General features: G+C 43.6%; 4 protein-coding genes across 6 annotated transcripts; 3 read left to right on the top strand and 1 right to left on the bottom strand.

Annotated features, from left to right (window-relative positions):
* Positions 1-404: 404 nt before the first annotated feature.
* Positions 405-3979, bottom strand: LOC125958219 (CCR4-NOT transcription complex subunit 7). 3 transcript variants are annotated; one of them, XM_049691439.1, is made up of 5 exons: positions 3640-3979; positions 3127-3569; positions 2233-3045; positions 1034-1256; positions 411-884 (listed from the first exon to the last, which is right to left on the bottom strand). In XM_049691439.1, the coding sequence occupies exons 3-5, from the start codon at positions 3034-3036 to the stop codon at positions 862-864; spliced, it is 1050 nt and encodes a 349-aa protein (XP_049547396.1). In that variant the 5' UTR covers positions 3037-3045; positions 3127-3569; positions 3640-3979; the 3' UTR covers positions 411-861. The 3 variants fall into 3 exon arrangements, with proteins under 3 accessions (XP_049547398.1, XP_049547396.1, XP_049547397.1); XM_049691440.1 differs by having other exon boundaries at positions 417-865; positions 3640-3977; XM_049691441.1 differs by lacking the exons at positions 3127-3569; positions 3640-3979 and having other exon boundaries at positions 405-884; positions 2233-3041.
* Positions 3980-4062: 83 nt separating this feature from the next.
* Positions 4063-5807, top strand: LOC125958212 (zinc finger protein 544-like). The gene is made up of 4 exons (XM_049691427.1): positions 4063-4242; positions 4315-5064; positions 5143-5294; positions 5384-5807. The coding sequence occupies exons 1-4, from the start codon at positions 4105-4107 to the stop codon at positions 5610-5612; spliced, it is 1269 nt and encodes a 422-aa protein (XP_049547384.1). The 5' UTR covers positions 4063-4104; the 3' UTR covers positions 5613-5807.
* A 94-nt stretch (positions 5808-5901) lies between these two features.
* LOC125958311 (uncharacterized) lies at positions 5902-15385 on the top strand. Its single transcript, XM_049691579.1, has 13 exons — positions 5902-6192; positions 10087-10827; positions 10906-11057; positions 11132-11340; positions 11426-11607; positions 11773-11940; positions 12013-12765; positions 12845-12999; positions 13074-13301; positions 13745-13886; positions 13946-14659; positions 14741-14892; positions 14967-15385. The coding sequence occupies exons 1-13, from the start codon at positions 6055-6057 to the stop codon at positions 15193-15195; spliced, it is 3963 nt and encodes a 1320-aa protein (XP_049547536.1). The 5' UTR covers positions 5902-6054; the 3' UTR covers positions 15196-15385.
* Positions 7557-9644, top strand: LOC125958211 (zinc finger protein 878-like). Its single transcript, XM_049691426.1, has 4 exons — positions 7557-8124; positions 8180-8938; positions 9017-9168; positions 9244-9644. The coding sequence occupies exons 1-4, from the start codon at positions 7987-7989 to the stop codon at positions 9470-9472; spliced, it is 1278 nt and encodes a 425-aa protein (XP_049547383.1). The 5' UTR covers positions 7557-7986; the 3' UTR covers positions 9473-9644.
* Positions 15386-15505: the final 120 nt, after the last annotated feature.

Genomic DNA, 15505 nt, shown 5'->3' with positions numbered 1-15505 from the left:
GGACTGCCCCAGCAACGAGTAAAACATAATTGGATAGCTTATTGAGTACCAGACCGGTGTCCGTTGCGCTAGCAGCGTGAGCACCAGACTGTTCCGTGCATTCGAAGCGAACCCAATTTCTTTCTACTATATGTCGCCTTTACTACTGTGCACAAGGAATTAAAATGGTGCGCAAGATCCGCACCATCTGCATGATGTATCGGTAGATTCAATTAAAAGAGTTGTATGCAGGATAAATGCAAACCGGCTGAGCCTAATGGAACGGTGCCAACCAATTACCGTTCCTACAACCGTTTGCTGACCACAAAACAACCGTTTGATCTGACAATAACGATAGCTACTGGAGATTCACAACACATTATGCACTGCCCTATTGATTGTATTAAGCCCTCCTCTTTTGATAAATAATGACACAGGACGTACAGGTCCATTTGTTTCATTCTCTTTTCATTTCCTTTCAGCATTAGGTTGTTGTGTTTTTGCTGTTTATTATATTTTCTTCTGTCCATGCGTCATTGTTATAAACTTTATATTCCTAAATTTCGACCTCAATGTCTTCTCCTTACTACAAACGACACAAAATAAACACTTTGTTCCTCTCCTCTTCTTCTTCCCAATCGCAGCATCGCAGCTTCTCTACCTGCGACGGACGTGGAACCATTCGTGGCAGTTGTGAACGCTCTTGCTCGTATAACGGCGTCGACGGTGTCAATGGTCCAGCTGTGTTGACTGGTCTCAGTAGCAGCACCACCACCAGCAGTTGCTATGCCTAGATGAGCCACGATACGATGAAGATGCACCATCACGAACAGCTGCGGAACATCCTTCCTTCCTTCCTTGCTCCTCCTCTATCGTTCCGGTTTATCTGCAAGAAATAGTTCGATCTAAACGTTCCAGTCGAAAGTAAGTGCTACACTAGAAGCGCATATATTTAAACCGATAATCAACACGAGGATAAAAAGGGAAGGTTAGGTTGCCCAAGCAGGTCCTCGTGTTGTCGGATTAGCTACAAAAATTTAGAATTTATCCGTACTGTTGCTGTTGTTGCTGCTGTTGGCGTTGCTATTGCTAGTCGTGCTGTTACTGTTGTTGCCTGTCCCCGTGCCAGAAGCAGCTCCACCGCTGCCCGTACCGCCTGCAGATCCGGACCCACTGCCACCCGCTGACGTGCTGTTGCCGTTTGCGACAAACGATGTGCCCAGACCATATAGGTGACCGCAGTACTTCGCGTTATCGATGTTATCTTCAAAGAACAGCTAGGAAGAGAGCGAAAGGTGAAGAGAAAGGTGAAATAATAAAACACTCTACAGAATATGATTACAATACGCTCGAGCTCGTATGCTACCGCCATTAGAGCGCCCATGGTCATGCGAAAATGATAAAGCCAGGATCGAAAGGTACGGCCAGGTTCGAAAGGTTCGAAAGGGAGGAAAGGTTCGCCACCACCATCAACTGGTGTAGATATATAGGGAGGGGCCGGTAGGAAAAACATCCAGGTTTTGAGTTTTTTGTATAATGCTTGGTCGCTATTCAGAAGCTTCAATTCTATTCCAAAACGTGTTCACGTCAAACACAAATCCAACCACTTGAGGTAGATGGCGGTAGAAGGCAATTCTTAATCATTTCATCAATGCAATCATCCTAATCAATTTGAGACTATTTTGCGAACGATTTACCATTTGCCATCATCATCGCATACCCCATGTTCTCGCTTTTTATCTCCTTCTCTTTCTCACACAAACTCTCTGAACTGCCTGCTATCACTATGTTGTCGGGAAACTACCGTATGGTACCATCACATTAATTCTCAAACCCATCCCAAAATGTCCACACCTGAGAAGGGTACAGTTTTGGCCGGAAGGCACTACAGGGTACACCATAGATGCCCGCAACGTTGGCACAAAATACTCTAACGTTAACCTTAGACCCTAGAACCTACCCCAGAAGTAATCGAGAAAGAATAAGAAACAAAACGGTATCGGGACTCGGGAGGACGGGGTGGGATAGCTACTTTTCTGGTTTTGGATGAATCTTCAGTTTAGTGTCGATGTGATTGCATGCTTTGCGCAGTGACTGTTGCAAACTCTCACTACAGCTGCACTCAAAGCTGCCAATACCGCTACTATTGTGACTTCGGTTCAGGCCGATGTTTGAGCAGGCCTCCGTTGACTGTCCCGCACCGTAGGCAAGGCCGGTAGCAGCGACAACTAAAGGGCAACCGATCGTATGTACCTCTCGCATTTTGAAGAACGCCATTCCGGTCAACAGTGAATCGGAACCGGCCTGATGCTGCGGTCCGACACGTCTCAGTTCCAGTTGATCGGCCACCTCTTGCAGGCCCCCTTTCAGGTTCTTGCACGATTTCATCAGATACTTGACGTCGTAGATGGTGGGAAAGTAAATCCGCAACAGCTCGAAGAAGTCGCCCTCCTCGGCGGGCAAGTTCTGATCGGTTAGCAGCTTCAGCAGATATGCGAAATCGTAGCCCGAGTGGAAGCTAAGCCACTTGATGTTATCCATCAGCACAATGCCGGAGGTCATGAGCAGCTCGGCGAAATCGAGCGGATCGATACCGTCCTCCTCATGCTTCTTGAACTGTATGCCGGAATTGAGCAGCAGATCAATCGAATCCTGTGCGTACATGTCCTCGCTAAGGTTGAACTTGAAATTGAACTGCCAGGTCGAAAACCCCGCCGGTGTAAGCCCGTCGTCATCCATGAACGTCAAGCCAAGCTGGATGATGCGCAGTAGATCCACGTTGCAGCGCAAACACTGGTATTGGTAGTCGGCCGAGGAGCGGAACTCCCCAACAGGCCGGGCGACCACACCCGGAAACTCCGTGTCCATCGCGACAAACGGATACTTCTGCACGATCAGTCGTATCGTTCGGAACTCTTCGTCCAGATTATGCCGCCACACATCCCGTATACCGCATTCTTCATTCGTCTGCGCATTCATGTTGCCACCGATTCCTGTACCTCCTCCGCCACCACCACCGCCGCCGTGACCGCCTGTGCCACTGACCGCTGATGGCATTGCCTGTTTCTATACAAAGAATCAATAGATTAAAAAAACAACAATCAAAAAGCCTGTAGCAGCAATCGTCATGAGAACACCTTCACTTACCTGAGCCTCAGTTTGGGGCTGTTTTGGGTGCCACTTGCGTTGATGTTGTGAAGCAGCAACGCGTAAACTGTCGGTTTAAAAAGGGTGATCACCGAAACGCGGGTCTGTTTCGTGACCGTTCGGAGCCCGCTTTTTGCTAGATTTTGTTGATCCGGCTCTCGTACGCTTTCGTGGTTTATCCTACGATTTAAGGCGTTTTCTTCTGCGTCAATCAAAATACCAGGCTCCTTGGTTTGATTCGTATCTTCATGTGATGTTTCTGTAACTTCCACTAAATTATTACTTTTCCCAGCTACGCTCGGTTCCAGGTTACTGTCGGGCGTCACTACAAATTGTGACCGATGTGGGCACGCGCTGCATGAGAAGCTGAAACCGAACCTAAACTCGTTTTCTTCCGTTTTCACCCCGGTGTTGGGTGAGATTCGGAAAACAAGATGTTGAGGCTAGCGGGACACAAAGAACAACACTTGTAGTCCTCGGTTGTTTCGCGAGTAGTCCACGCGTTCCCCTTACCTTTCCACTGCCACAATACAAGATTGATTTTTATCGTCCCACGGAACGCGCCGCCAAAATCTTTGTCCGGTGCGCACTGCTGATTTGGACCTTGGCGGAGGGATCGGGAAAGGAAAGGCCTCCACTCGGTCCGACCTACGGCAAACTTGGCAAAGTGTCTTTCAGTGGAACCCAGACACTTTTATCGTCGATCCGAGCAACCTAGATCAGACCAGCGTCATTAAGATGACCAAGATTGTTGCCACCAAAAAATCCACACTTTCCGCTATTTGTTCCTCGCCTCTAGCAAAGCCGACACACCGCACCACACGCACAAAATCAAGCGTTGTTTGACAATCACTTATTTGCTGCATGGGACCAGAAATCGATGAAATGCAGGGTGAGTCGATGAAAATTAGAGTTTATCGATTGTTTTGGTTTCGAACTGTTTGGTAAACTCCTGTTTCGTGCTTGTTCTTACTTACGATGGAGGTTTTAGGAGAAATTAATAGCTTTTGTCGCTTTTGCTTGAGCCAGGACTGCGAATTGCTTATGCCACTATCCAGCGCCATCGAAGACCTTTCCTTCTCCATCCAAGACATACAGCAAACGACCGGGATTCTGGTGAGGTTTTCAGCCTAATCGTGAGTTTATTCGCCACGATATTAACATCTTTTCTTTCGAATTTTTCTGCAGATTCTTGAGAGCGAAGTCGATTGTCTAACCGTCTGCACCAAATGTAGTACCAAAATTGAATTCACAGTTGATTTTCGTCGTTCCTGCATAAATGGAAACATTCTGTTTATGCAGCTCTTTGGTCATATCATCGACAAGCTTCGTTCAGCCGACATTGAGGAAGAGAATCAGGAGGACGGAGCATACGAAAATAACGACCCGATGAAAATCGAAATTGTTCGGGAAAACCAATCAAACCATGCAAACCATTCGAAAGCACACGATGAATCGCTATTTCCGGTGGACGAGTCGCAAGAGCTGATCAATGAGCGAACTTCCAACGGACATACGGATTGTGAAGACGAACACAGCAGATCTGAGGATCTCCCACCTTTGCCTATGAACAAGCTAAGAGCTAAAAGAAAAATCTCAAATTCCAGTGCGTTTGAGGCCACATCGAATCAAAGAAAGGCAAAATCAAAGGAACGGATTCCGACTAATGAAGGAAATAATCCGATAAAACCAAAACCCTCCGGAAAACATAGAAAACGATTATGCGGTATTTGTGGTGCACTAGTGTACAATCTAATCGTACATACACGATCGCATACCAAGGAAAACCTTCTCAAATGCCCGCACTGTCCCGTACAGATGGCTCATGCCACTAACCTGCGAGCTCATGTGCGTGCGTTTCACGAGAAAGTAGTCATCAAATCTTGTGAACCGTGTGGCAAAGGGTTCATCACATATGACTCTTACAAAACACATATGGTATGTGCCGGCCGAAGTGATCCAGAAGATCCGTAAGAATATCACTAGACAATCTTTTTAAATGTTATTTTCTTGCAGCGAACTTACCACAATATCGGTGCGCAGTACCAGTGTGAAATTTGTCTCAAAATGTTCAAACATCCTGCCAATCGCCGAACTCATATCAAGCGAATACATATTGTTGAATGGAAGTATGAATGCCAGATTTGCCAGAAAAAGTTCAAAGACGCGTAAGCAATAGAACTATAGAAAACCGGCAGACTCTCCAGTATCTCTCCAGTAAAATTTACGTTACCACCACTCGCTTGTTATTTCGCAGGGATGTTTTGAGAGAACACGGAAGGGTCCACTCTACCAACGCTCCATACGCTTGTAGCCACTGTCCAAAGCGATTTAAGTCGCCCTACGCAAAAAAAACGCATGAAATAACTCACAGTGGTATCGACTTCCCATGTACACTCTGCACTAAGGTGTACCGATACAAGAGCCAACTCAACATGCATTACCGGAAATGCCATCCAGAGGAATGTAAACCCGAACCAGCTTAGCAAAAAGTCCCACATGGCATCCAATAATCATGTAATGACTGATATATTTACCTTGATCACACAAGGTATCGAACGCAGTCGCGATCCGAAAAATAAACTTGTGGCCACCGATTCGATAGTGTGGAACCACAGCTACCAGAGCCCAGAAACTCAAGTTTCACGTTCTACATCGAATAAAACCGGAAGTGTATCAAACATCGATAAACCTCTCGTATATAGTAAGCTATATAGCTATACGCTCTTATATGTTGAGAAAACAAATCTCTTTCACGGTAGCACTTGGCGGATATGGGCGATTTTGAATTTAGCTTCGAGCAACTATCGCTTTGCTGCATAGACCAGAAATCGATGAAATGCAGGGTAAGTCGATGAAAATTAGAGTTTATCGATTGTTTTGGTTTCGAACTGTTTGGTAAACTCCTGTTTCGTGCTTGTTCTTGCGATGGAGGTTTTAGGAGAAATTAATAGCTTTTGTCGCTTTTGCTTGAGCCAGGACTGCGAATTGCTTATGCCACTATCTAGCGCCATCGAAGACCTTTCCTTCTCCATCCAAGACATACAGCAAACGACCGGGATTTCGGTGAGGTTTTCAGCCTAATCGTGAGTTTATTCGCCACGATATTAACATCTTTTCTTTCGAATTTTTCTGCAGATTCTTGAGCGCGAAATAGATTGTCTAACCGTCTGTACAAAATGCATCAATCGCATAGAACTCGCGCTGGATTTCCGTCGTTCCTGCATAAAGGGAAACGTGAAGTTTTTGCAGCTCTTTGGTCATATCATCGACAAGGTTCGCTCACCCGACACCGCGGATGCGAATTTAGAGCACGCAGAATACATAAAGGACGACCCTTTAAATATGGAAATTCTTCTTCAAAACGAAGAGAACAATGAAAATACCTTGAAAGCGGACAATGAGTCGACATGTCCGGTAGAAAAATCTCAAGAACTGTTCGATGAGCAAACTTCCATCGGGCAGGCGGATTGTGAAAACGAACACAGCGGGTCCGAAGATCTTTCACCTGTGCCCATAAGCACGTTAAAATGTAAAAGAAAAATAACAAATAAGAAAGAAGTCGTGACGAAATCCAATAAAAAGAAAGGGAAATCAAAGGAACAGATAGGGGATAGCAGAGAAGATAAAACAACCCAATCCGGAAAGCGCCAAAAATTATTGTGCGGTATTTGTGGTGCTCTAGTGATCAATCTGATCGACCATACGCGATCGCATACCAAGGAAAACCTTCTCAAATGCCCGCACTGTCCCGTACAAATGGCAAATAGCGCCAATCTGTTAAGGCATGTGCATACAGTACACGTGAGAACTGTCGTCAAATCTTGTGAACCGTGTGACAAAGAATTCATTACATTGGACTCCTATAAAACACATATGGTATGTGCCGGCCGAAGTGATCCAAAAGATCCGTAAGAATGTCACTGGACAATCTTTTTAAATTTTATTTTCTTGCAGCGAACTTACCACAATATTGGTGCGCAGTACCAGTGTGAAATCTGTCTCAAAGTATTCAAACATCCTTCGAATCGTCGAGATCATATACAGCGAATACATATTGCTGAATGGAAGTATGAGTGCCAGATTTGCCAGAAAAAGTTCAAACACAAGTAAGCAATAGCGCAGTTGCAATCTAGCAGTATCTCTACAATTAAATAACTACCATTCCTTTATCCATTTCACAGGAGCAGTCTAAAGCAACATGGAAGGGTACACTCTACCAACGCTCCATACGCTTGTACCCAATGTCCAAAGCGATTTAAATCTTCATCGACTAAAAGAAAGCACGAAATTACACATAGTGGCATCAATTTCCCATGTACAATCTGCACTAAGGTGTACCGATACAAGACCCTACTCAATATGCATTACCGGAAATGCCATCCAGAGGAATGTAAGGACGAACCAGCTTAGCAAAAAGTCCCACATGGCATCCAATAATCATGTAATGACTGATATATTTACCTTGATCACACAAGGTGTCGAACGCAGTCGCGATCGGAGAAAATAAACTTGTGATCACCGATTCGACAGCGTTAAACCACAGCTACCACAGCCCAGAAACTCAAGTTTCATGTTCTACATCGAATAAAATCAGAAGTTTATCAAACATCGTTAAACCTTTCGTATATAGTAAGCTATATAGCTATACGCTCTTATATGTTGCGAAGACAAATCTCTTTCACGGTAGCACTTGGCGGATATGGGCGATTTTGAATTTAGCTTCGAGCAACTATCGCTTTGCTGCATAGACCAGAAATCGATGAAATGCAGGGTGAATCGATGAAAATTAGAGTTTATCGATTGTTTTGGTTTCGAACTGTTTGGTAAACTCCTGTTTCGTGCTTGTTCTTACTTACGATGGAGGTTTTAGGAGAAATTAATAGCTTTTGTCGCTTTTGCTTGAGCCAGGACTGCGAATTGCTTATGCCACTATCTAGCGCCATCGAAGACCTTTCCTTCTCCATCCAAGACATACAGCAAACGACCGGAATTTCGGTGAGGTTTTCAGCCTAATCGTGTGTACAGTCATCTCATTATTCCTTTTTTGCAGATCCTTGAGAGCGAAATCTCATATCTGGCCATTTGTACAAAATGTAGCGCCAGCATTGAACTCGCAGTCGATTTTCGTCGTTCCTGCCTTAATGGAAATATTCTGTTTATGCAGCTTTTCGGCCATATCATCGACAAGCTTTGCTCATCCGACATCGTGGAAGAGTATCTGGAAGATGCAGAATACGGAAAGAGCAACCCTTTGAATATAAATATGGTTCTACAAAACGAAGAGAACAATGAAAATACCTTGAAAGCGGACATTGAGTCGATATGTCCAGTAGAAAAGTCTCAAGAACTGTTCGATGAGCAAACTTCCATCGGGCAGGCGGATTGTGAAAACAAACACAGCGGGTCCGAAGATCTCCCACCTGTGCCCACAAGCACGTTAAGATGTAAAAGAAAAATAACGAATAAGAAAGTGGGCGTGACCGCATCCCATCCCAAAAAGGAACAATTAAAGGAATGGATTGGAGAGAGTGGAGGAAATGAAACAAGTAAACCAATGAAACGTAAAAAATCGGGAAAAGCCAGAAAACGATTATGCGGTATTTGTGGTGCACTAGTGTTCAACCTAATCGACCACACGCGATCGCATACCAAGGAAAACCTTCTCAAATGCCCGCACTGTCCCGTACAGATGGCTCATGCCACTAACCTGCGAGCTCATGTGCGTGCGTTTCACGAGAAAGTAGTCATCAAATCTTGTGAACCGTGTGGCAAAGGGTTCATCACATATGACTCTTACAAAACACATATGGTATGTGCCGGCCGAAGTGATCCAGAAGATCCGTAAGAATATCACTGGACAATCTTTTTAAATTTTATTTTCTTGCAGCGAACTTACCACAATATCGGTGCGCAGTACCAGTGTGAAATTTGTCTTAAAATGTTTAAACATCCTTCGAATCGTCGAGATCATATACAGCGAATACATATTGCTGAATGGAAGTATGAGTGCCAGATTTGCCAGAAAAAGTTCAAACACAAGTAAGCAATAGCGCAGTTGCAATCTAGCAGTATCTCTACAATTACATTACTGCTATTCCTTTATCCATTTTACAGGAACAGTCTAAACCAACATGGAAGGGTCCACTCTACCAACGCTCCCTACGCTTGTAGCCAATGTCCAAAGCGATTTAAGTCGCCCTATGCGAAAAAAACGCATGAAATAACGCATAGTGGCATCGACTTTCCATGTACAATCTGCACTAAGGTGTACCGATACAAGACCCTACTCAATATGCATTACCGGAAATGCCATCCAGAGGAGTGTAAAGACGAACCAGCTTAACAAAGCGTCCCAAATGGTAGCTAATAATCATGTAATGACTGATATATTTACCTTGATCACTTGTGGCCACCGATTCGACTAGCGTTAAACCACAGCTACCAGAGTCCAGAAACTCAAGTTTCACGTTCTACATCGAATAAAATCGGAAGTGTATCAAACATCGATAAACCTTTCGTATATAGTAAGCTATATAGCTATACGCTCTTATATGTTGAGAAAGCAAATCTCTTTCACGGTAGCAGTTGGAGGATATCGCCGATTTTGAATTTAGTTTCGAGCAACTATCGCTTTGCTGCAAAGACCAGAAATCGATGAAATGCAGGGTGAATCGATGAAAATTAGAGTTTATCGATTGTTTTGGTTTCGAACTGTTTGGTAAACTCCTGTTTCGTGCTTGTTCTTGCGATGGAGGTTTTAGGAGAAATTAATAGCTTTTGTCGCTTTTGCTTGAGCCAGGACTGCGAATTGCTTATGCCACTATCCAGCGCCATCGAAGACCTTTCCTTCTCCATCCAAGACATACAGCAAACGACCGGGATTCTGGTGAGGTTTTCAGCCTAATCGTGAGTTTATTCGCTGCGATATTAACATGATTTTTTCGAATTTTTCTGCAGATTCTTGAGAGCGAGGTCGATTGTCTAACCGTCTGTACAAAATGCATCAATCGCATAGAACTCGCGGTGGATTTCCGTCGTTCCTGCATAAAGGGAAACGTGAAGTTTTTGCAGCTCTTTGGTCATATCATCGACAAGCTTCGCTCACCCGACACCGCGGATGCGAATTTAGAGCACGCAGAATACATAAAGGACGACCCTTTAAATATGGAAATTCTTCTTCAAAACGAAGAGAACAATGAAAATACCTTGAAAGCGGACAATGAGTCGACATGTCCGGTAGAAAAATCTCAAGAACTGTTCGATGAGCAAACTTCCATCGGGCAGGCGGATTGTGAAAACGAACACAGCGGGTCCGAAGATCTTTCACCTGTGCCCATAAGCACGTTAAGATGTAAAAGAAAAATAACAAATCAGAAAGAAGTCGTGACGAAATCCAATAAAAAGAAAGGGAAATCAAAGGAACAGATAGGGGATAGCAGAGAAAATAAAACAACCCAATCCGGAAAGCGCCAAAAATTATTGTGCGGTATTTGTGGTGCTCTAGTGATCAACCTGATCGACCATACGCGATCGCATACCAAGGAAAACCTTCTCAAATGCCCGCACTGTCCCGTACAAATGGCAAATAGCGCCAATCTGTTAAGGCATGTGCATACAGTACACGTGAGAACTGTCGTCAAATCTTGTGAACCGTGTGACAAAGAATTCATTACATTGGACTCCTATAAAACACATATGGTATGTGCCGGCCGAAGTGATCCAGAAGATCCGTAAGAATGTCACTGGACAATCTTTTTAAATTTTATTTTCTTGCAGAGAACATACCACAATAGCGGTGCGCAGTACCAGTGTGAAATCTGTCTCAAAATATTCAAACATCCTTCAAACCGCCGAGAGCATATAAGGCGAATGCATGTTGCTGAATGGAAGTATGAATGCCAAATTTGCCAGAAAAAGTTCAAAAACAGGTATGCGATAGACCTGAAGACATCCAACGGCTTCTGTGTATTTGCTTTAACGTAATTCGCCTATGACTTCCCAGGGACAGTCTGAGGAGACATGAAAGGGTACACTCTACCAATACTCCCTACGCATGTAGCCACTGTCCAAAGCGATTTAAATCTTCATTCGCGAAAAACACGCACGAAATAACACACAGTGGAATTCAATTCGCATGTACACTCTGCACTAAGATGTACCGATACAAGAGTCTACTCAGCATGCATTACCGGAAATGCCATCCAGAGGAGTGTAAGGACGAACCAGCTTAACAAAGCGTCCCAAATGGGAGCCAATAATCATGTAATGACTAATATATTTACCTTGATCACACAAGGTATTGAACGCAGTCGCGATCCAAAAAATATACTTGTGGCCACCGATTCAACAGCGTTAAGCCACAGCTACCACAGCCCAGAGACTCAAGTTTCACGTTCTACATCGAATAAAATCAGAAGTGTATCAAACATCGTTAAACCTTTCGTATATAGTAAGCTATATATCTATACGCTCTTATATGTTGAGAAAGCAAATCTCTTTCACGGTAGCAGTTGGAGGATATCGCCGATTTTGAATTTAGCTTCGAGCAACTATCGCTTTGCTGCATAGACCAGAAATCGATGAAATGCAGGGTGAATCGATGAAAATTAGAGTTTATCGATTGTTTTGGTTTCGAACTGTTTTGTAAACTCCTGTTTCGTGCTTGTTCTTGCGATGGAGGTTTTAGGAGAAATTAATAGCTTTTGTCGCTTTTGCTTGAGCCAGGACTGCGAATTGCTTATGCCACTATCCAGCGCCATCGAAGACCTTTCCTTCTCCATCCAAGACATACAGCAAACGACCGGGATTCTGGTGAGGTTTTCAGCCTAATCGTGAGTTTATTCGCCACGATATTAACATCTTTTCTTTCGAATTTTTCTGCAGATTCTTGAGAGCGAAATAGATTGTCTAACCGTCTGTACAAAATGCAGCACTAGCATAGAACTCGCGGTGGATTTCCGTCGTTCCTGCATAAATGGAAACATTCTGTTTATGCAGCTTTTCGGTCATATCATCGACAAGCTTCGCTCATCCGACACCGCGGATGCGAATTTGGAGCACGCAGAATACATAAAGGACGACCCTTTAAATATGGAAATGGTTCTACAAAGCGAACCCGAGAATGAAAATATCTTGAAAGGGTACAATGAGCCGGCATTGTCGGTTGAAAAGACTCAAGAGCTGTTTGATGAGCGAACATCTAACGGACGGGAAGATTGTGAAGACGAAAATAGCAGTTCTAAGGATCTCACCCCTATGCCCACAAGCACGTCAAAAAGAAAAATGACGAATAAGAGAGTGGACGCGACCCCATCGTATAGAAAAAAGGCGAGAACAAAAGAGCGGATTGGGGACAGTCAAGAAGATAAAGCAAACAATCCTAACATACCAAGTAAATCTAATGGACACAGAAAACGATTATGCGGTATTTGTGGTGCACTAGTATACAATCTGCTCGATCACACGCGATCTCATACGAGAGAAAATCTCCATAAATGCCCGCATTGTCCTGTACAGATGGCTCATGCCACTAACCTGTGGTCGCATGTACGTGTAGTACACAAGAAAGTGATAATCAAATCTTGTGAACCGTGTGGCAAAGGGTTCATCACATATGATTCCTACAAATCGCATATGGTAAATCCCGTACAACTGATCCAGAAGTTAGGGAGGAATACCTTACTGACAAACAATCATTATTTTATTTACTCTGCAGCGTACGTACCACAATATCGGTGCGCAGTACCAGTGCGAAATCTGTCTCAAAATATTCAAGCATCCTTCGAGCCGCCGCGGTCATATACAGCGAATACATAAAGCACAAGAAGGGAAGTATGAGTGCCAGATTTGCCAAAAAAAGTTCAAAGACAGGTAAGCGATATGCCTGAAGACATCCAACGGCTTCTGTGTATTTGCTTTAACGTCATTCGCCTATGACTTCCCAGGGACAGTCTGAGGAGACATGAAAGGGTACACTCTACCAACACTCCCTACGCTTGTAGCCAATGTCCAAAGCGATTCAAGTCTGCATTCGCGAAAAAAACGCATGAAATAACACACAGTGGTATCGACTTCCCATGTACACTCTGCACTAAGGTGTACCGATACAAGAGCCAACTCAGCATGCATTACCGGAAATGCCATCCAGAGGAATGTAAACCCGAACCAGCTTAGCAAAAGGTCTCAAATATCGGCCAGTAATATTTAAATGACTATATATTTACCTTGATCACACAAGGTATCGAACAGCAGTCGCGATCAGAAAAATAAACTTGTGGCCACCGATTCGATAGCGTTGAACCACAGCTACCAGAGCCCAGAGACTCAAGTTTTACGTTCTACATCGAATAAAATCGAAAATGTATCAAACGTGGATAAACCTTTCGTATATAGTAAGCTATATAGCTATACGCTCTTATATGTTGAGAAAGCAAATCTCTTTCACGGTAGCACTTGGCGGATATGGGCGATTTTGAATTTAGCTTCGAGCAACTATCGCTTTGCTGCATAGACCAGAAATCGATGAAATACAGGGTGAATCGATGAAAATTAGAGTTTATCGATTGTTTTGGTTTCGAACTGTTTGGTAAACTCCTGTTTCGTGCTTGTTCTTACTTACGATGGAGGTTTTAGGAGAAATTAGTAACTTTTGTCGCTTTTGCTTGAGCCAGGATTGCGAAATCCTCATGCCACTATCCAGCGCCATCGAAGACCTTTCCTTCTCCATCCAAGACATACAGCAAACGACCGGAATTTCGGTGAGGATTTCAGCCTAATTTATTTCAGCCTAATCGATAACTCATTTTTCCTCTTTTAGATACTTGAGAACGAAATTACATGTCTTTCGGTCTGTACGAAATGTAGCACCAGCATAGAACTCGCGGTGGATTTTCGTCGTTCCTGCAAAAATGGAAACGTGAAGTTTTTGCAGCTTTTCGGTCATATCATCGATAAGCATCACTCATACGACATCGCGGAAGCGAATTTGGAGCACGCAGAATACACAAAGAACGACCCTTTGAAAATTGAAATTATTCTTCAAACTGAAGAGAACAGTGAAAATACCTTGAAAGCAGACATTGAGTCGGCATGGGAGATGGAAGAGTCGCAAGAGCTGACGGATGAAGGTGGCATATGCAAAGATGAAAATAACGGTTCCGAGGATATCCCACCTGTGTCCAGAAACACGAATTCGAAAGTTACCTCGACCGCAACATCGAATCATAGCATGGCGAAATCAAAAGAATCAGTAGGGGATAGTGAAGAAGACAAAGCAAACAAACAAAACACATCCGGCAGAAATAGAAAACGATTATGCGGTATATGTGGTGCACTAGTGTACAATCTGGTCGATCACACGCGATCTCATACGAGAGAAAATCTCCATAAATGCCCGCATTGTCCTGTACAGATGGCTAGTGGTACAAATCTGTGGTCGCATGTGCGTGCGGTGCACGAAAAAGTGATCATCAAATCTTGTGAACCGTGTGGCAAGGGGTTCCTCACATACAACTCCTACAAAACACATATGGTACGTTCAAGCTAAAATGATACTGAAATTCCGCAGGAGTACCCTTTTTGACAATCAATCATTATTTTATTTACTCTACAGCGATCTTTCCATAATATCGGTGAGCGGTACCAGTGTAAAATGTGTCAAAAAATGTTCAGCTCAACTTCAAGCCGCCTAGAGCATATAAGGAGAATACACATTGCTGAATGGAAGTATGAATGCCAGATTTGCCAGAAAAAATTCAAAGACGCGTAAGAAATAACACAAGCGTAGTTCAGTTGTCTCTCTACATTAACATACACAAAATTCGCTTATTGTTTCACAGGAACATGCTGAAGCGACATGCAAATGTACACTCTACCAACGCTCCCTACGCGTGTAGTCACTGTCCCAAGCGTTTTAAATCTTCATTTGCGAAAAAAACACATGAAATAACACACAGTGGAATCGACTTCCCATGTACACTCTGCACTAAGGTGTACCGATACAAGAGTCTACTCAGCATGCATTACCGGAAATGCCATCCAGAGGAATGTAACAGTGAACTAGCTTAGCAAAAGGTCTCAAAAGTCGGCCAATAATCATGTAATGACTGATATATTTACCTTGATCACACAAGGTATCGAACAGCAGTCGCGATCCGAAAAATAAACTTGTGGCCACCGATTCGATAGCGTTGAACCACAGCTACCAGAGCCCAGGGACTCAAGTTTTACGTTCTACATCGAATAAAATCGAAAATGTATCAAACGTGGATAAACCTCTCGTATATAGTAAGCTATATAGCTATACGCTCTTATATGTTGAGAAAGCAAATCTCTTTCACGGTAGCAGTTGGAGGATATCGCCGATTTTGAATTTAGC

The sequence above is a fragment of the Anopheles darlingi genome, chromosome 3 (genome assembly GCF_943734745.1).
Source record: "Anopheles darlingi chromosome 3, idAnoDarlMG_H_01, whole genome shotgun sequence".
NCBI classification, from domain to species: Eukaryota; Metazoa; Arthropoda; class Insecta; order Diptera; family Culicidae; genus Anopheles; species Anopheles darlingi.
The sequence above is the reverse complement of the archived record's forward strand: the minus strand, read 5'-3'. Positions and strand labels throughout refer to the sequence as shown.